Raw genomic sequence first — 21185 nt, 5'->3', positions numbered from 1 at the left:
GCATCAAAAAATTCCTCCACTTCTACCTTAGTACAATTCTGTGGGACAAATAAGTCTCATTGTCCAGTTCCCCATTCTGATATTTGCCCAGATCACTCTACTTCAGACTGCCTGCCATTCAAGAAGATTAACCTCATATTTAGTGTTCAATACTATGGTTACTCCTTCTTTAAATGATGGTACAACATGACAAAATTTCTGTTTACATTAAAATTAAAAATAGTGTCATTTGAAATAGGCCAGCCTATCTAATCAAAAATATCCACATGCACCTAGAGACCATAATAACTATCATATCTCGAAGATATTCAATGCTGCAGCATTCACCACCCACTCCGCCAGCACATTTCTCATTCACTGCTCACCATGCAAAAAAAAATTCCTTTTCACTTCCTTACTCATATGGCCTTTTCTACAAATTACAAAAAAAAAATTATAAAATTAATAATAAAAAAAAATCATTAGCCTGCTCACAGTGTGTTAATGTACTATAGCTCTACAGTCTTTTGTGAATGGGAGTCAAAAAAAAAAGTTTCAGGAATAGCCTCTTGTTCTCTTATCTTATGCAATAATTTTCCTGTATCTATTTGATAAGCTCCTCTCACCAACTTCTATATCTCAATCATATCAACTCTCTTCCTATCTACCAAGTTCTGCAAGACAACATTCCCTTAGTTTGTCCTCATACCCAACATTCTAGAGTCCTGAGACAGTCTTAGTTATTTGTCTTTCCACTATCTTTAATGTTTCCTTATCACCAAATATATAGCCAAATGACCATATCTATACCTGGAAATTCAAATGAGGCCTAATTAGTGCCTTTATACAGTGGAATTATCACCTTTTTTGCTAGCAAGGTTTTTTTTGCATTATAGCTGCAATTATAGTTGCTCCCTACCTCCTCATTCATCTGCTGAAGCAAAGTTCCTCCAATATGAAAATCCTAATTCCATCTTCTCTGGCCAAAGTACCGGGTGATTATAAAATAACGTCAAGTGTTCAGAGTCCTCTAGCGAGTAATGTATTGGACGAAACACACACCAATATTTGGTAGATGTACACAGTGGAACATGGAGATTCGATTTAATGAAAAAAAAAAAGTACCAAAAGTCGCCAACAGGGGAAATTTTGGCGCTGTTTTCAGGTTTACAGAGTAAAATGCATTAATTTGCATTATCATGTTTCTTGTGAGCAATCATGCAATAAAAGGAAAGCCTGTGAGATTTTTCTTATCATCCATAGACAAACTGCTTTTCGGTACCTCTTACCTTACGTGAGCGTGCTTTGTTAGTCAAACTCTATTATCAGTGGAACAATAATGCCAGTGCTTGTCTTCGTGATTTTCGGTGTATGAAAAATTTACGAAAAGGACCGATTAGCGTAACAAACTTACGAAAACTGATTCGGCGATTTGAAACTACTGGAACTAGCAGTGCGGGTAGGCAGGGGACGCAAACCAATCAATCACTAACAAGTTGCAACTGCTATTGTGGAACAGGAGATGACGAATGTGCAGGGTACCAGCAGTGTACGAGCAATATCCTGTCAAATGGATATCGCATACACAACAGTGTGGAAAATCCTACATCAGATGTTGAAGTTTTACCCCTATAAAATCAGTCATGTTCAAGAATTGCATCCTGGTGATGCGACCACATGAATCGACTTATCTTTGAGATTCTTAGCGCGCATGGAAGTGGATGATGCATTGCCGTGGCAGATTTTATGGAGTGACGAAGCGCACTTTAATTTGAACGGCGATATTAACACACACAACTGTCGCATTTGGGCTGCAACTAATCCACACGTGTCTACAGATGCCTATCCACTCGCCCAAAGTCACAGTGTGATGCAGATTTATGGCATCTTTTATCATCAGTCCATACTTTTACTAGGAAAATCGCCAAAATGGACCAGTGATTTGTTCCGTCAATGGAAACAGGTATGCCAATATGCTACAGAACTTTGTGGTTCCACAACTGCAGCAAAGAGGATGTCTTGATTCCACCATCTTCATGCAGGATGGTGCATCACCCCACATCAGACTTCAGGTACAGTGTGTTTTGCGACAACGTTTCTCGGACGGTAGAATCATTAGTCGTGCATTTCCCACGCCATGGCCACTGAGATCGCCTGATCTCGATCCTTGTGACTTTTGGCTGTGGGGATTTATTAAAAGCATTGTGTATCAAGGACATGTACCCGATATTCCAACTTTGAAAGATTGAATAACGTTACACATGAGACAAATCAATTCTGATATGTTGCGAGCCACTGTGAAAAATGTCGTGCACCGTATGCAGTTCCTGGAACATCAGAATGGTGGTCATATTGAACCTCATTTGTAATTAACAATAAACGTCATGAAATTGATGTGTGCTGTCTCTCATTTGCCATTTAGTCATTCATTAGTCACACCTACTAAAATTATTTGGCAGTGCCAAAATTTCCCCTGTTGGCAACTTTTTTTTCGTTAAATCGAATCCCCATGTTCAACTGTGTATGTCTACTGAATATTGGTGTGTTTCGTCCAATACATTACACGCTAGAGGGCTCTGAACACTTGACATTATTTTTATAATCACCCGGTACATAACCCCACACTTAGCAACACCAAAGTGACATCCCCATTCCTCTGTCCGAAGCACCAACCTATTCAAATCCTCTTGCAATGATATGACATCAAAACTTCCTGACATTGCTCTTCCTAATTTGGCATCATCAGCAAACAACTGCCAGTTTGTGTGTCATCAGTAGTTAGTAAGATCTTGGAGAAAGTAGTGAAGGACCGTATACATCATTGGGCAGATAAGGGTAATGTTATCTGTGAGAGTCAACATGGATTTGTAAAGGAGCGCTCTTGTTTTAGCAATATGCTAGCCTTTTATGATAAAGTTACAAGAACATTAGATGAGGGAAAGGCATATACTGCCATTTTCTTAGACTTAGCGAAGGCATTTGACAGTGTGCCACATGATAAGCTGATATTTAAGTTGCAGCACATGTGTCTGGATGTCAGATTGGTCAGCTGGATTCAGGATTGGCTGTCCGATAGGTATCAGAGAGTTGTGTATGGTAGGGTTTCAAGGAAGCAGAAGGTTAAAAGTGGGGTTCCGCAGGGCTCAGTACTAGGACCTATACTGCTTAACCTTTATATCAATGACATTGTCAGTGGCTTGCAAGGGGATGTTCAATTGTTTGCAGATGATGCGAAGCTGGGAAGGATTATTAGTAATAGTGCAGATGGCAGCAGCCCTGCAAGAGGATTTGAATAAGCTAGATAGATGGGCAAAAGAATGGGGGGTGTTGGTTTAATGCAGCAAAATGCAAGGTCTTGACGTATGGGAAACATCAATGGGATGCTGCATACTCTATGGGAGGAGTTATGCTGGAGGAAGTAGGGGAGACAAGAGATTTGGGGTTGATGATTGATAGAAACCTGAAATTTAGGGGACATATTGCAAAGGTGATGAAGGTAGCACAGAGGATTGCTGCAATAATGAGAAGGCCACTGACCTGCAAAGATAAAAGAGTTATTATTCTGTTGTATAAGACTCTGATCAGACCACACTTAGACTATTGTTCTCAGATTTGGTACCCAGGATTTGAAGGGGATAAATTAACTGTGGAAAGGGTACAAAGGCAGATAACAAAGACGGTTTCAGGACTTTACAATGATAGTTATGAGGATCAGCTGAGGGAAAGCGGACTGCAGAGTTTGGTGGATAGAAGAAGGAGAGGTGATATGATTAAGACTTTTAAACTGTTGAGAGGTGGTTACAGGGTCGACACTGGGAAGTTCTTTCGCTTGGTTGAACAGCAGGAAGGAGTGATGACAAGAGGCCATCCCTGGGAGTTACAAAAGGAAACTGTGAGCAAGAGGATGAGGAGTGGTTTCTTTGCATGGAGGGTGGTTGAACCATGGAATGCATCCTGATGGTGAGAGCGAGAACGTTCAATGAGTTTAAGGAGTGGTATGATAGACTTTGTGTTTCTTAGGGAGGGGGAACCTCCCCTCGTTGAATCTTAATAGACTTTGTGTTTCTTAGGAAGGACCTCCCGTGATGAGTCTTTTGACTCCATGGAAGCCTGAATAATAATAATAATAACTGAATATCTCCCTTCACACTGCAAACTGTATCATTGTGTTAGATCCTGAATGAAGGAATCTTGCAAAGAAATCATTCATTCGGAATCTAACATACTAAACTTACTAACAAAGAGAAATACCTGCACATCAGCTGAAATTAAAAGTGAAACTTCTTCACTTTATGTATAAAATTGCAATTTTTATCTTATGTTCCATGTATTTTAATCTATTGTGATTATACTAAGATCGAATTAGAGAATGTCTTAAAAGAGGATTTTGTTAATATTATTTAAGCCTCACTTTAACTGTATAGAGTAATTCTGAGTCACCAGATAGAGATTAAGTAACAATTCTTAGAAGGTATACAACTACACGTATCCAGCGTAACGTCGGCAGCAGTAGCTTATGCGGTACGTTGATGCGAATTCCGTGAATACAAGAGCATAACAGCAAAGGGGGGAGAGCAAGGGATGAACCCAAGGGGAGAAAAGATATAGGTCATGTGCAAAGGGGTCTGAGAAAAAAGAGGGCGCACGAATGAAGAATATAAAGGGACGAGCGCTGCATCGGGACTCTCTCTTGTCGTATTGTTTTCCTGATTCCTGGTTCGGAAGTTAGCTGGTGGTTCGAGTAAGGGGGGATGAAGCGTCTGTGCTAAGATATCAGACAGCGAGCTTTCCTGAGAATGGAGTAGGATTCTATGCAGAGCTGAAGGTGAAATTTCGAGTCCTAGCAGAATCAAACCGTCGCTGAAAAGTTCCATCGAAAGGAATAGAAATGTTTCCTGAGATGCAAAGATTCGAGTCAGTGTTCGGCAGAAATTATGAAGATAGCGTAACCCCTACGCTACCGTAAGGACAGACAATAGAGAAGAGGTACCCAGACGTACACGTGGTGCTGAAAGACGCGGGAAAGGGTTCGGTAAAGTAAAATTACTCTATTTTAGAATTCCTTAGAAGAGAGATTATATTTTAGAATTCCTTAGAAGAGAGATTATATGTGAATGTAAATTATGAACATTATTCTAAAGAACTTTGTGGACAAACTAATTAGATAGTTAACCTCCTTCTGAGAATAAGAATTGTTTGGAAGAAGTCTTTTGTGTTGTATGTGATTGATTTAACTTAACGAGATTAGGATTTGGAATTTTATTAACTGAGTAACATTAGAATGCCTGTTTATATTATCTTATGAATTGCTAACGGAAAGGAATGTTAGCTTAATACCATATCATTTGCTATCTATCCCAATTGTCAGTTACTGTATTTTGCATGCTTTATAACCTTTGATTTTATTTAAAGTATGTTAATTTCTTAACTCGAGTTTCCTTATTTAGTATTGAGTCAAACTGAATGTATGAATTTTTTAGTGTATTTTGTTTCGATATTCCAATAAACATGTCATATTTACCTAAACCTGAGTCATGCCTGATTACGATTCCAAACTACCACTTATAAAAATAGAACCTATTTTGGCAGGAAGGAATTAGAAAGTGTATATAATTATAGATTTAGGTCACGACTGCAGTCTGAATCTATACAGCCGTGCTAAAGTAAGATATTGTGTAAAAACCCTCAGAATCAAGTATTTTCTCCCTGAGCAAGGATCTTTTCTGCTATAGGATATTGACTGGCACATCATAATATAAATTTGCCAGTATCCGAAGAGGAAACAATCCTAGATGTAAGCATATTAGGCCTTTGCCCGATATCTGACGAAGTAAAATAGCGATTGAAAGATAGAATAGGAAGATATAAATCAGTAAAATATAGAGAAAGTAACAACATAACAATGGCGCAGCAGACGTAATAATTGATATATAAGTTAAACAACGGTGGTCTCAGAACAGGACCATCCCCCCCATAGTACTCATCCCCTGCCTTTTTTTGGGGGGGGGGAGGGACATTGCAACTCTATCAACAATATGCTAGCTCCTATCAGTCAACCATCCCTGTAACCAAGCTACTAGCTGACTATCCATTCCCCTCCCCCCAACCTGCTCAACTTCAATGCTTTGGCAAAATCCAGATAAATCACTGAATAAGTATCTCTCATCCAGTACATTTACCTTATAGCAACAATTTTCTGCTCTAAGTTGTACTATTATAAAATGTAACTAATATAACCATATTACTAAAGCAAGACCTTCCTTTAACAAACCCCCTCACTAGTACCATAAAGAATACATCCTATGCTGGAATAAGGAATGTGATGACCTCTTTAAACAATATGAAGAAAGCTTAGACCCTTAAATAGCACAACAGTTGCTAGGAACACATGATGCAAGAAGAAATCAAAAATGGAACAAAACTATGGAGAATTTGGATTTCAAAACATCCATTAGGAATAGCTGAAACCTTCTTAGAAAACTGGGGGCAACCTCTGTGACTACACAGCAAAGTGTTGTGTAGTCATAGACAAAACATAGCTTTGTGCTTACTGACAACCTCAAAAATAAGGCCTAGCAAAAACTCCAAAAGAGAAATAACTCTCTGAGGAATATATTAGTCTCAAGTCAAGAATCATCTCACCTAGTTGATCAGATCACAAAAGAAGAAATAAAAGAAACATTAAAATTAACTAAACATAGCTGTGCTCCTGGTGTTGATGGTATCCTTCCAGAGTTCCTAAAAAACCTGGGAGAATGTGCACAGGACTGGCTTGCAGCACTTTACTCCACAATAATCCAATCTGGTAAACTTCACAAACAGTGGAAGGAATCAAAATACTGGCTATTTTAAAACCTGGGAAAAACAGCCTGATGATTCAAAGGACTTCCAACCTATTTCTCTTCTTTGCACTTCTTACAAACTTTTTGAAAGAGTAATCCTCATAAAAATTATCCCCCATCTTGGAAAGTATTTTATCTCCTGAAAAGGCAGGTTTCAGAGTTGGACGAGATTGTTGTGACCAGGTCCTCTCAATTACAGCACACATTGAAAAAGCATTCCAGGAAAACCAGAAAACAGGAGCTGTCTTTATAGATCTTATATCTGCCTATGATACCCTAATGGGAAAAAGGACTTTTATTTAAATTAGCAAATATCCTGCAATACAAAAAAAAAAAAAAAATTAATCTTCTAAACTCAATGGCCTTCAAATTGTAAATTCTATGTGCAGCTTGGTTCAAGAAAAAACAACAAGATTCCTCCAAAATGCTCCCCCCTCCCCTCAAGGGATTGGTTTTGTCTCCAACTCTCTTCAATATTTATATAGAATTTTCACCGGCCGGTGAAAATTTTAAGTGTGTGTGTGGGGGGGGGGGGCTGCATATATATATATACAGTAGAACTCGGTTGTAACGATCACGGCTACAGCGAATTCACGTTTATAACGAATAATTTTGAAGGTATATTTGAATTACATTTGATTTAATGCATGTATTTCATGTTTATTACGAATTCGTTTCACGGGAATAACGAACCAAAATTTAAGAATATACATATTTTTAGGGCTGGTCCTTTTCATCTCCTAATAAAATGTAACTGAAAGATATTTGTTGTGGCAATATACATGTATGTATAATACATTGTACATACTAACGAAGGTTTTCTAGGAAAATAGTGGACAGTTAAATTTCTTAGGAGATTAAAAGCAATTCCGTTTTTCTTAGAATCCAACGGCTCTAAAAAAAGAGTTTGCGATAATCTTCACCTGGACGTACACGTTAGTCGTTCCTTTACTGACATTTCGTACGTACGCATTTTCCGCTTGTAGAAAAATGTTGGGAGTCAAACGGAAAATTTTATCGGTTTCCGAAAAAGTAGACATTATACGGGAAGTGGAAAGTAGCCAATCAAATCTGACAGTAGCAAAGAAGTTTGTCCCCATCTACAATATCAACAATCTGGAAGAATCGCGAGTTGACTCTGGAAGCTTTTGAAAACAATTTATCGATGCGTAAAAAACTTAAAAAGTGTAATAAAAGTGACTTTGACGAGGCACTTCTTTCGTGGTTTATAGTGCAAAGAACCGCTAGCTTACCTATTAGCGGACCAATTTTGAAAGTTCAAGCCGAAAAATTTGCTGTTCGACTTTATAGCGATTTTAAATGCAACAATGGGTGGATTGATCGCTTTAAGAACAGAAACAATATTGTCTACGCAAAAGTAAGTGGTGAAGCGTTGTCCGTTGACAAAAACGTTATTTCTGACTGGATCAAGAATGTATGGCCGGACATCAAACGAAAGTATGGATACCACAACATTTATAATACAGACGAAGCAGGTTTTTTTTTTTATAATTTAACGCCCGATAAAACTTTTCAATTTAAAAACGAAAAGTGCATTGGCAGAAAACTTAAATAGGCTCACAGTTTTAGTTTGTGCAGACATGACCGGTAGCGATAAAAGAAAGCTTCTTGTAATTGGAAAATCAGCAAAGCCCATATGCTTTAAAAACATGAAGAAACTTCCCGTTGATTGTACAGCGAATAAGAAGGCCTGGATGACATCTTCAATTTTCGAAAATGAAATTCGCAAGTGGGATAAAAATCTTCGCAGTGAAAACCGGAAAATTTTGTTATTGATAGACAACTGTCCAGCCCATCCTGTAGTGGCTAATTTAACAAACATTAAACTTGTTTTTTTGTCACCGAATGTGACATCTGTCTTGCAACCACTTGATCAAGGCGTAATTAGATGTTTTAAATCCCATTTTCGTCGTCTCTGTTAGTCTTGGAACTGATAGAACGCAGATAAAAATCCACGGAAAATGCTTATGCTTAAGACTCGAAGATCAGTATACTTCACGCAATACGTTTAATGAGTGATGCTTGGAATTTGGTGTCATCGTCTACGATACAAAACTGTTTTAAGAAAGCCGGTCTTGCGGAATAGAGTGCGAATCTGAAGAAGATGAAGAGGATAACTTATCGTTATCAGCGTGGTTAAAACGCGAAACTTGAACAATTTTGAAACGTGCGCAGAGATTGATAATTTTGTAGACATTTATAATGGCGTCGCAACTTCGGATATACCGACAGACGCTGACATCTTAAAACAAATCTCTCATACACCAGAAGAAGATAATAGTAGTAGTGGCTCAGAGGAAGAAAATAGCAATGATAAGAAAATCGTTACCTGGTGTGAAGCAGAAAGTGCTTTACATATTTTAACAAGATTTATGGAATCGCGATCTGTAAGTTCAGACAACACATTCAAGCATCTTAGTGGTATAAGGAACAATTTCCAACGTATGAAATATGCGTCTTGTGCAAAGAAAAGCACGCTTGATGATTTTTTATGCAAAAATGTGAAGTTTTAAAAATAAAGTTTTGTTCTTTATATGTATGTATGCACATATGTATTTATGTTACCCAATATACCTATGCTGAGAAAAATCTGAAAACATTTTTAATTCGCTCAAATTATGACCTTCTTGGATATAACAAATAACGGTTATTACGAACAAATATATGCGGTCCCGTGGAATTCGTTATAACCGCGTTCTACTGTATATTAAAAAAAAAAAAAACTTTTTTTTCCTAATCAGTAACGAATTTATTAATAAATAAATTTACATATTAAAAATTGCTTTATTAAAAATATTTCATCCTCGCCACAAACAAACACCAATAATAAAAGCAATGACAATAGCAAAGTATCAATAGCAACAAGCGAAAACGAATATCAGTGTTAGATCGCAGTGCATTTGTGTCGTGTAACGATAATTCTTTTCATATTTTCAACAGTGATAATTCAGTAATAAATAAATAATTATGTTATTTTAACAAAATAAAATAAGGTTTACAACAAATAGTTCACCACATGCACGCACCAATAATAAAAGTTTCATATCTCACAGAAACGTTAGATCGCAGTGCGTTTTTTCGTAATCTAAAGCATTAATCGAACAATTCCAATTATTAACTATTCAATCAATGTCAAAACATAAGCTCTAACCTTTAACATGTTATATTGCATTTATATAATGTTGCGAGCATTGTTATTATTTATAAAAACAAACAAAATTTATTTTTTTCATTTTCTTCCTTGGGGGTGCTGCACTATCGCAGTGCTTATGTACGGGTCGCCACTGTGTCAGACTTACCTTTCATAGACCCACACAAGTTCATGTATGCTGATGACCTAGCCATCATTAGTCATAGACCTACTTTTGGTGAAGTAGGAAATCCCTTGACTAATACAACTGGAAAAGTATTTCAACTCCTGGTATCTAAGACCAGGTATCATAATTATGTTAATAATTATAATTATTATAATATAATAATTATTATTATAATTATTATCGTAATAACTGTCTCATTTATGTTCCACCTGCTCAATTCTGAAGCCAACTGCAATAAAGTCATAAACCATGAAGATTATCCAAAATATCTAGGAGTCACCTTAGACAGAACTCACCTACAAAAAAAGCATATATATAACAACTGAGAAATAAGACTGAAGCTAGAAACAACATTATCTCTACACTGATTGGCTGGGGATGCAGAGCCTCCACACTAAGGATGTCTGCCCTGGCCTGGTCTTCTCAACAGCAGACTACTGTGCTCCGGTCTGCAGTAGAAGTACTCATGCCAAGTTAATAGATATAAAACTGAACCAAACCCTGGGTATTATCTCATGTACTCTGAAATCAACTCCTCTACCATGGCTTCCTGTCCTAGCAAATGTCACCCCACCAGATCTTAGAAGACAGAGTGCAACTTGAAAAAAATATAAAAAACTCAAATCTGATCCTCTACAACCGATCTCAAATATACTAAACAATTTGCCACAAGCCCAGCTCAGATCATGTACTCCCTTTTGGTCTGGGGGACAGTTATTGGAAATCGACAACTTTACTCCTGAGGATGAATGGAGGAATCGTTGGAACAAGTCTAACATTACTAATTGATCACTTATTGAAGATCCCTGTATTGAGCCTCCTGGATTTGATCTACCATGCAAACAATGGTCATTCCTAAACAGGATTAGGACAGGCCATGGAAGATGTAAATATCTACTTCATAAATGGAAAATTACCAATCAGCCAAATTGTGAATGCTCTGCCCTGCAAACCATGTCTCATATACAGGTATCCCTTGCTTAATGCAGCGAAATTAATTGTGACAATCCCTTTATATACACGGCAAGAGTTTTAATTAATGCACCTTTATATTTACCAAGCAAAACCATGCAAGTCTTGAGGAGTGTTTCCTGGCTGAGAGAAAAAAAAGTCATGAGCATGACAACATCTTTTCTCCCATTAAGCATTAAGAGTGGGTGTATTACAAGCTCCAACTGTTCTGCTGTATTTTTAAATTACATTCTTTGTACATTTTTTCATTCAAAAAGGAATTTCATCCAAATTCTCTTAATGATCTGTATGAGAATGTGAAAGTTTTATTTTTTTCTACCAAATATGACATCATTACTACAACCCATGGACATGGGCGTCATTGTAAGTTTCAAAGCCTATTTTCTTAAAAAGACATTCTCAAAGGGTAGAAACAACAACAGGAGAAAATGCGATTACACTCCAAGAATTTTGAAAAATTTTAACATTAAACACGCAATTGAAAACATTCATGATTCGTGGGAGTATCTTCTAGCTGTTTGGAAAAACGTTTTGCCAGAATGCGCTAATGATTTAGGTGGTTTTCAAAATCTTGTGAACAATGTGGTTTGAAGAAATCATTGCAATTGGCAAAGACCTTGGTTTTGATGATGTTGATGCAGAAGATGTTAAAGAATTATTGGATTCAAATTGAAAAGATTTCAGCAAAAACTATCTTCTTGAAATTGAACGACAACGAACAAATGGAATATGAAGATGAGGTTCCAAAGAAGACAACAATGAAAGAACTGGATGAAATATTTCACAGTTTAGAATCGCTTAAGCAGCAAGTAATGGATATGGATCCAAATGTTAATCGAAGAATGCTTGCTTTTGCCGAGGTCTGGAGAGTCATTTTGCTTGTTATCGTAGAATTTATGCTGATAAGAAAAAAACTAAAACTGTTCAAACGACTCTTGATAACTTTTTTGATAAAAAATTGCAGTAACTAACGTAGGTACAATCATTTATTAAACATTTACACTACATTCATTTTTTATCTTTCCTAAAAGAGTACCATATAAAACTAATCATTAATACAGTAATCGATCATGGACAAATTGTACTTTTTACCATTGATTATTATATTTGATTAACGCGATTTTGATATGCGTAGTAATATCGAGGGATTAATTTATCTCGTTAATCAATATTTGATCTGTCCCATTTTCTAGGGGGAATAGCAGAACTACATCAGGCTACAGAGGGAGCAGTGTATAATGGTTGTCCAATTTAAAATTTGATTTCTAATAAATGTAAATAGCCCTATTTCAATATTTGACCATACATTCTAGATAAAATGCTAGATAAAATCAAGCATTTTTTTTTCCTAAAAAACTACTAGTACAGGAGTGTCCATAAGTCATGGCACATTCTGTAGAAAGGGCCTGTCTTTGTGAAGCCGAAAAATGTATGCAATTGCTTCACAAAGACGGGCCCTTTCTGTGGCATGTTCCATGACTTATGAGCAACCCTGTACTTTCTTAAATATGTGTATCTGTAGAATATTATTTTTACCATCTAGTGCTTCTAGAGATGGTAAAAGAGAGGCAGCTAGTGTCTCTCACTCTCTCTCTCTTCTCTCTCTCTTCCCATTCATTCTACTCACTTTTGTTTGTTGTGTTTTTATTATATAATAATTAGATAAATTATAGCACTTCATTAGCTATCTTACCATGAGCGAACTCTTTGGTGGATGCTCAAATCTTGAACTATAATCGTAATAACCAAAGGTGGCAAAGCCATATCCAGTAAGTTTTCCACGGTTGTACATAAGGAAGAATGGTTTCATTTGTTTGCATTCCATGTTTTCAGAAATATCGTACCAGTAGTGTACACCTAAGGAAAGAATTTAACTTGAAACTATTTGTAAACTTTTTTTTTCCTAAAAAAGTAGTTTAGACTACTTTTTTTAAAAAAATAAAATTTTGCTATATATATATATATATGTGTGTGTGTGTGTGTGTGTGTGTGTGTAGAAAGTATTTTACCTTGAGTATAATAAATGTTAAAAATACCAAGCAATTTTAAACTTAGTTTTACTCCATTTCCAAGTAAGCAAACAGACAAACAAGTCAAGTTTGCGCCTGCAAGTGATGCAAGTCTAGCTGATCCTACAGGTAGTGCAAGACCAAGACAATTAACATATATATATATATATATATATATATATATATATATATGTTAATTGTTACCATCTTTAAACCTGGAGTAAAACCAGGTTTAAAAATTGCTTGGTATTCTTAACATATATATATATATAACGGGCAACTCGTTGTAAAGGTCGGTAAAGCTCTGATCACTATTCTTAGTATTTCCCATAATGTAAAACACATCTCACTAAAAGATGTACACTGTTATACATTATGGGTGGGGGAGGGATCACTACTCAGACCGGTTTCAACCTTTTTTGAGGTCTCCTCAGTGAGTAGCTAGCCCCAGAAATACCAAGGTTTTTAGTAATACAGAGCCTTATCAACTTTACCTATACAAGTTGCTTTTACTTTGAATAAGAAACTCTGGATGAGATAAAGAGGTGAAAAGTTTTTTATCTTGGGGATAATATGTATTAAGGATACCAAGTAATTTTATAAACTTGGTTTTTTTACTCCTTCTCCCAAGTAAGCAAAACAGTGAAGTTTGCGCCTGAACTACGTTCAGGCGCAGTCTAAAGGTAGTGCAACATCAGGGCAACTCGTTGTAAAGGTGGGTAAAAAAGGAGAAGGAGTAAAAAAACCAAGTTTATAAAATTACTTGGTATCCTTAATATACATTATCCCCAAGGTAAAAAACATTTCACATCTTTATCTTATCCAGAGTTTCTTATTCAAAGTAAAAGCACCTTGTAGCAACTTGTATAGGTAAAGTTGATAAGGCTCTGTATTACTAAAAACCTTGGTAGGAGATTTGAAAAAATGGCGGCCCGTGTGTTAGTGTTTTGTGTAGTTTATTATTGATGATGAAATTAAAGAGTCAGCTGAGTCATTGTGTTGTTAATTAGTGGCGATAGTTTTGAATGATAAATGATATATACAGAGGTAAGTGTTCTTCATTTTCTGAGGTTTTTTAAGGTGAAATATTTGCTACCGTTGCTGGTAGATCGATTTGATCTACGGGATATATATAATAGAGTAACATTTTATTGCTGGTAGACACCTAAGAGTGTCTACGGGATCTGCTAGTGGACCCCCAAAAGTCCACAGGATTGTCTTTGCCTGCTCGGGGCACCTGAGGGACCTCTACTCTTTCTCCATCTGTGTCTCAACACATTTTTATTTCTTGAAATGACAAAACTTCTAAATGAGACCCAATTCGAAGAAGTTTACAGGGAATTCCTCAGACTGGGAAAGCTACTGAGTGATAATTGGCCGGGAAAGGTTAAACTGTATGACACGTTTCCCCCCGAATGTGTCTCAGACGCTGTCGCTGAAGATCATTTAGAGTCGATGCCTTCTACTCCTTCAGACTTTGCAGAAGTGCGTGCTCACAAAGTCGTTGCTGAAGATCATTTAGAGTCGATGCCTTCTACACCTTCAGACTTTGTAGAAGTGCATGCTCGCAAAAAGCGAAGAACAACAGAAGAACCGCACAATGACAATACTGTAATGGAACAGGATTCTCAGGGTTCGGACGCCGCTACTTCTCCCAAAGAAAAGGTGCCTCTGGTCATCCTTAGAGAAAAACAAAAGTGGGCAGCTTTACGATCCACAATGTCCAATCTGCATATTGGCTTCATTAAGGCCAAAAACATGGATGAAGGCATAAAGATTCAGCCAGCAACAGTGACAGACTACAGAAGGTTGACCAAGGAACTGGACAACAGAGGCATCCAGTATCATACCTTTGCGCTCAGTTCAGAAAAAAATTTAAAAGTAGTCCTTCGTGGTGTCTGTGAAGACATTGACACAGCAGAAATCGCTGCTGACCTAAATTCTCAGGATCTGCCACCAGTCCAAGTGAGCAGAATGTACAAAGCAGACAAAACTCCCATGCCATTAGTCCTTGTTGAGATTCACAAAATATATAAGGATATCTACAACTTAAAAACAGACTGCGGTCTCACCGTCACACCGGAACCACTCCGTAAAAGATCATCTTCTGGGCAGTGCCACAGGTGCCAAAAGTTTGGCCATGCCCAGAATCTATGCCGAGCAGAATATAGATGTTTAAAATGTGGAGACAGCCACCCAACCAATACCTGCACTAAGCCAAAGACCACCTCGGCCAAATGTGCCAACTGCAGTGGCCCTCATCCGGCGAACTACAAAGGATGTATACTCAACACCCAAAGAACAGACGGATGGAGGCAATCAATCAGCCCTCCTCCTACAGTACAAGAACACCAGCGGCCCAGACATCAAAACCGGAGACTCAGCGACCACAGTCGGAGACCTCCAACCAAAAGCAAACAAGAAGTTATGCCGATGTGACCCGTACAACTAGGCCAATTCCAGAACAAAATCAACCAAGAGCACCTAAAAACCTAACAGCTATTATCACGGCCTCACTAGCAAACATGCTACAAAATTTTAGCCTATCAAACCCTACTGAAACCTCCACTAAAAGATTTCTTCGTGAAACACAGGTCATCCTCACAGCTCTCATAAATGAATAGTAACAAACTCATTCCAACATCTCTTCAAATAGTTGCTTGGAACGCAAATGGCCTCAAAAACAAAATCCTGGAACTCCGTGCCTTCACATCTAGGTATCAGCCAGATGTTATTCTAATCAGCGAAACTCATCTAAGACCCTCAGACAACCCTACAATAAGGGGCTATCACCTATACAGAAATGACAGACTACTCTACAGAGGTGGTGGCACTGCCATCTTCATTAAAAACTACATTAAGCACCACTCTGTGAGCATTCCTTCAACCACTAACCTTGAGATCACAGGAGTGGAAGTAGTCACCAGCTGCACTGGCAAACTGAAAATCTACTCAGCTTACAACCCTCCCCAAAAATCTCTACTTCACTCTGATCTAAATGCCATCTTAGGCATCAGAGGGCCCACCATTATTGCCGGGGATCTGAATTCCAAGCACCCTGCCTGGAATTGTTCAACCACAAACAAGAATGGTTGCATCCTTTTCAATTACTTAGGATCAAGCAACGCTGTTGTGGCAGGCCCCACCGAACCAACTCATCTCAGTACGTTCGGCACTGCTGATATCCTGGATATAGCTATCCTGCAGGATATTAAACTTCAGTACAGTATCATATCTATGGATGAACTATCATCCGATCACAATCCAATACTGCTGCAGCTGGGAAATCAGGAATTCCTGTGTCCTCCTTCTCACTCCTACATTGTATGGGAAAGACTGTCAGCAGCACTCAAGGATTATATTGGACCTGTTCCTCACATACGCACAAAAGAAGAAGTAGAAACTGCAGTTACAAATCTCACACAACAAATTAATTCTGCTATAAAGGTAGCTTCCTCCTACAAATCTGCCCGCAAGCCAGATCGTTTGCCTGAAGACATCATGAACTTAATCAGAGATAAAAACAGAGCTCGAAAGAGATTCCGTAACACGTGTGCACCACAAGACAAAACAAATCTAAACAGACTAAATGGGGCAGTAAGAGATGCACTGAAAGCTCACAGAGACTATGTATGGGATGAAAAGTTATCCTCCATTTCACCTAGTGATCACTCCATCTGGGGAATACTGAAAAATACCAAAAACAAAGGCAGATCCCTTCCCCCAATATTAACTGATCAGGGCCTTGCTCACACAGATGTGGACAAAGCAGAGGTTATAGCGCACAGCTTGGAAGAGCAATTCAGGCCTTCGTATGGAAACCTTGACTTTGACCACATACATAAGATTCACAGCAAGGTCAGACACTCACTCAAACTTCCTATCACCAGCACTGACCATATTGCATCAACATCACCTGCTGAGATATATGATATTATTAAAAATTTAAAGAACAAAAAAGTTCCTGGACAAGACGGCATTACTAATCGTGTGATTAAACTTCTGCCCCGGAGGGCAGTAGTGTACCTGACCAGTATAATAAATGCAATTTTAAGATTTCACTATTTTCCTTCCACCTGGAAACTGGCTGACATAATTCCCATACATAAGCCAGGCAAAGACTCACACCTACCCCAAAATTATCGTCCAATCAGTCTCATCTCAAATCTGGGTAAGGTTGCAGAGAAGGTCATCCTCTCACGACTTCAAACCTCAATAAATGACCTAAACATCCTTCCAAAAGAACAGTTTGGTTTTAGGCAACACCATAGTACTACCCAGCAAATCCACAGAATTGTTGAATACATCACAACCAGCTACAACTGGCGCCAGTGCACAGGCGCTGTTTTCCTAGACTTATCCAAAGCATTTGACAAAATCTGGCATTTTGGACTCCTGCACAAGCTTATCTCAGCCGGCATCTCACCTAAAATGGTTCATTTAATCCACTCATATCTTCAAAATAGATCAATGCAAGTAAAAATCAACGGTTCTACATCCTCCCAGCGCCACATCTTTGCTGGAGTGCCGCAGGGATCTCTACTGGCTCCATTGCTGTTCTCTGTATACATGTCAGACATCCCACACAATCCGATGACTTCCATTTTGGCCCTATATGCAGACGATACGGCAATACTAACCAGATCTCTCAGACCCCTTTTCATTACCAGAAAGCTTCAAGAAAACATTCTAAAGCTGGAGGGTTGGTTCTCTAAGTGGAGGTTGGAAGTCAACCCCCCAGAAAAGCTCAGCCGTTCTTTTCTCAAAAAGGCCAATGTCTCCTGTAGGAGATTTGTTACTATTCAATATTAAAATTCCCTGGCAGTCAGAAACAAATTACCTGGGTGTGATTCTCGACAAAAAGCCATCTTTCAATCAACACACCAAGTCTGCATGCACAAAGGCATCTAAAGCCATAGCTCAGATTTATCCGCTAATTAATAGAAATAGCAAGCTCAGCAACAGAATCAAATTGCAGCTATACCAGTTGACGATTCGTCCTATAATCACCTATGCTTCTCCGGCCTGGAGCCACACCTCTAATGCTAACATTAGCAAAATACAGCGAGTGTAGAGCAAGTGCTTGAGAATGATTCTGAATGCCCCGTGGCATGTTAGAAACAATCAACTCCACAGAGACACAAATATTCCCTATATCTTCTCTTTTCTACAATCCTTAGCATCCAAGTTTTTCCTAAAGACGTCCACACATCCCAACGATTTGGTTTAGCAAGCAGCAGCATACGATCCAACGGACATATTCAAATATAGAAGACCAAAAGCTATATTAGCCTCCTTTAGTGATGCATAATCTCCATGCCCTTTCAGGGCAAGCAATCTGCTCATAAAGTTTACCTTCACTGTAACCACAACAGATAGCGGGGAATACGAAAAGCATCTTGCCTCACCCCTAACGTCATAAATGTCAATTGTCAAACCTTGGTATTTCAAGGTCTAGCTACTCACTGAGGAGACCTCAAAAAAAAGGTTGAAACCGGTCTGGGTAGTGATTCCCCCCCCTACACACACACACACACACACACACACACACACACACACACACACACACACACATAATATATAACAGTATACATCTCTTAGTGAGATGTGTTTTACATTATGGGAAATACTAAGAATAGTGATCAGAGCTTTACCCACCTTTACCACGAGTTGCCCTGGTGTTGCACTACCTTTAGACTTGAACTACGTTCAGGTGCAAACTTCACTGTTTTGCTTACTTGGGAGAAGGAGTAAAAAAACCAAGTTTATAAAATTACTTGGTATCCTTAATATATAATATATATTATCCCCAAGGTAAAAAACTTTTCACATATATATATATATATAAAACCTTTCATATATATATATATAAGTAATACTTGGTTAATTTCAAAAGACAGCAAATATGCTTCTTTAAAATGAAAAAAAAAAAAAATTATCCAAGACTATGCATAATTTCAGAATATGCACAGTAGTTTACATCAGATTTATTGCTATGAATGCCATGATACGAGTGCAACTTGTGACGATTATGAAACCCTAATCTATTACAGTACAGAATTTTTGGAAATGTTAGTTTCAAAGGCAAGGATAAAATAAATAATAAAATTTCTTAGAATAAGGTTCCAATTCTAACTTGTTCTGTTTTTTAGTAAGTAATATTAGATATTTCAAAGTAGACTTGCTGCTTTCAGTACAATATTTGCTTGACAAATATTATGCTTAAATCACTTAAAAACTAAATATAACCTGAAAAATTGAAATGGAATGGATCTATCTCTGATCTTGAAATTGAAAGCCTACATTTTCTTTTTTTTTTTTTTTCATTTATATTTTGAGTTATATTCAATGGTTAAAAGTTCTAAACATAGAATTAAAACATAAAGCAACAAATGTTCAATTTGTTGAGTCCATTTGAAACACTTTATACAGCTTTGGAATTTGCATTTTTTGTAGTAAACTGTAGATTTTCATAAAGTGTAACTTACAACTCAGATAGATCTTTGAGCATTATGATCTGACCATTAGCTCCTGCTTCCATCAGCTATTGCAGGTTTGATGATATAATTCATAGCTTTGGGGAAAATGATATTGACTACATAGAGCCAAAAAAAAAAAAAAATTGCCATCTAAACTTTGGTAACTAAACTTTCAGATAAGTATTAAGCCTCTTGAAAAGTTTTCTGGAATATCAAATGAGAGCTTATTTACTCATCAATCTATCCAAGTTAGATTTGAAAACTGGTAGACTTTTCCTCTTTCAGAAATGCATATGGCAGGAGACTTTTCCAAAGGAAAGTACCAGAGAGTACTTTCTCAAACTTTGATAAAGTTTGAGAAAGAAAAGAATTTGTTACTTTAACAAAGTAACTTTATCTTTCTCAAAAGAGAAAGATAAAGTTTTTTCTTTTCCTGCTTATTGCTAAGCATTCATTGCATAGAATTATGGAGAACAAACTCCTGTGTAAGATTATTTTAAGGTCATCAGGAATACATATGAGGAATTCTCTCTCTCTTTCTCTCACACACACACACACACGCACGCGCACACACACACACACACACACACACACACACACACACACACACACACACACACACACACACACACACACACACACACACAAAAAGCTACATCACAATACACTGCAGTAAGCTATAGTATAACTGCTATGCCAATTGTTGTCCCTGGTTATAACTGCTCAAGAAGTTTAAGTTATTTCCCCCTCCTATATAAAGCACGAACACACACAACACTTCATGAACAAACTTAAGACCATCCCACTCAAGAACAAAGGTTTATTTTTTATTATTATTATTATTATTCGTGATACCTCCAAGGGGTCCGAAGACTCATCACGAGAGGACGCCTGCTGTACAACTCTTCGTCTCCACCATTACACCGAACCTCTACTAGCAATCATCCACATTAACGCACTCTCCTGCCAACCACCACCACAACTAGTATTTTTTGTCTGTAAATTGTGTGTGTTCTGAAGGGCTGATTTGTCTGTATGCGGGATGAAAAACCCTGCTACCTCTGTATGAGATCAGCTAACTCACCTTCGATTGAAAAAGTCCACATAAAGATTCCTCCCGTCACAACGAGAATCGAATTTAGGCCTATTCCAATCGAAGGGCGCTGTTGTGTCGGAAAAAAGTGATGAGTCATCCTTTTTTCCCACCCAACGTTACGTTACCTCAGAAGGAAGGGATAGGGACATGCTTATGCCTCCTGATGGGAAAATGTACCAAATAATGTCCCAGGAAAATGTAAATAACCAGATGTGTAAATTCTAAACATTGTTAAGATAGCCCATAAGTTTATTAAGATAGTAATTGTGAATGAATTAAAGTAGAAAGTCATGTAGTATTAACAAATAAATATGTATAAGCTAAGTACAAGTTTAAGGCATGTAAAGACAGTTCGTAGCCACGGCGTCCAATCGGCTGCCGCCGTATGCATGACGACACCGCCGAGTGAGGGAGCTGTTTCGGAGTATAAAAGTTTCGGTGGGAGTTCGAATCGCTCTCTTATCTCTGAT

General features: G+C 37.7%; 1 protein-coding gene across 3 annotated transcripts in view; it reads right to left on the bottom strand.

The window, feature by feature from the left end:
* LOC150098786 (uncharacterized) overlaps positions 1-21185 on the bottom strand; it is a 114841-nt gene that overhangs the window by 6389 nt on the left and 87267 nt on the right. For all 3 annotated transcript variants that reach the window (XM_090405905.1, XM_090405906.1, XM_090405907.1), the window contains one exon: positions 12825-12988. In XM_090405905.1, coding sequence (XP_090262031.1) covers positions 12825-12988 — 164 coding nt within the window. The remainder of the gene's footprint in view (positions 1-12824; positions 12989-21185) is intronic.

The sequence above is a fragment of the Typopeltis vanoorti genome, chromosome 15, assembly GCF_054136105.1.
Source record: "Typopeltis vanoorti isolate ZY-2024b chromosome 15, IOZ_Tvanoo_1.0, whole genome shotgun sequence".
Classification (NCBI taxonomy): Eukaryota; Metazoa; Arthropoda; class Arachnida; order Uropygi; family Thelyphonidae; genus Typopeltis; species Typopeltis vanoorti.
This window is presented reverse-complemented; position numbering and strand designations above follow the sequence as displayed.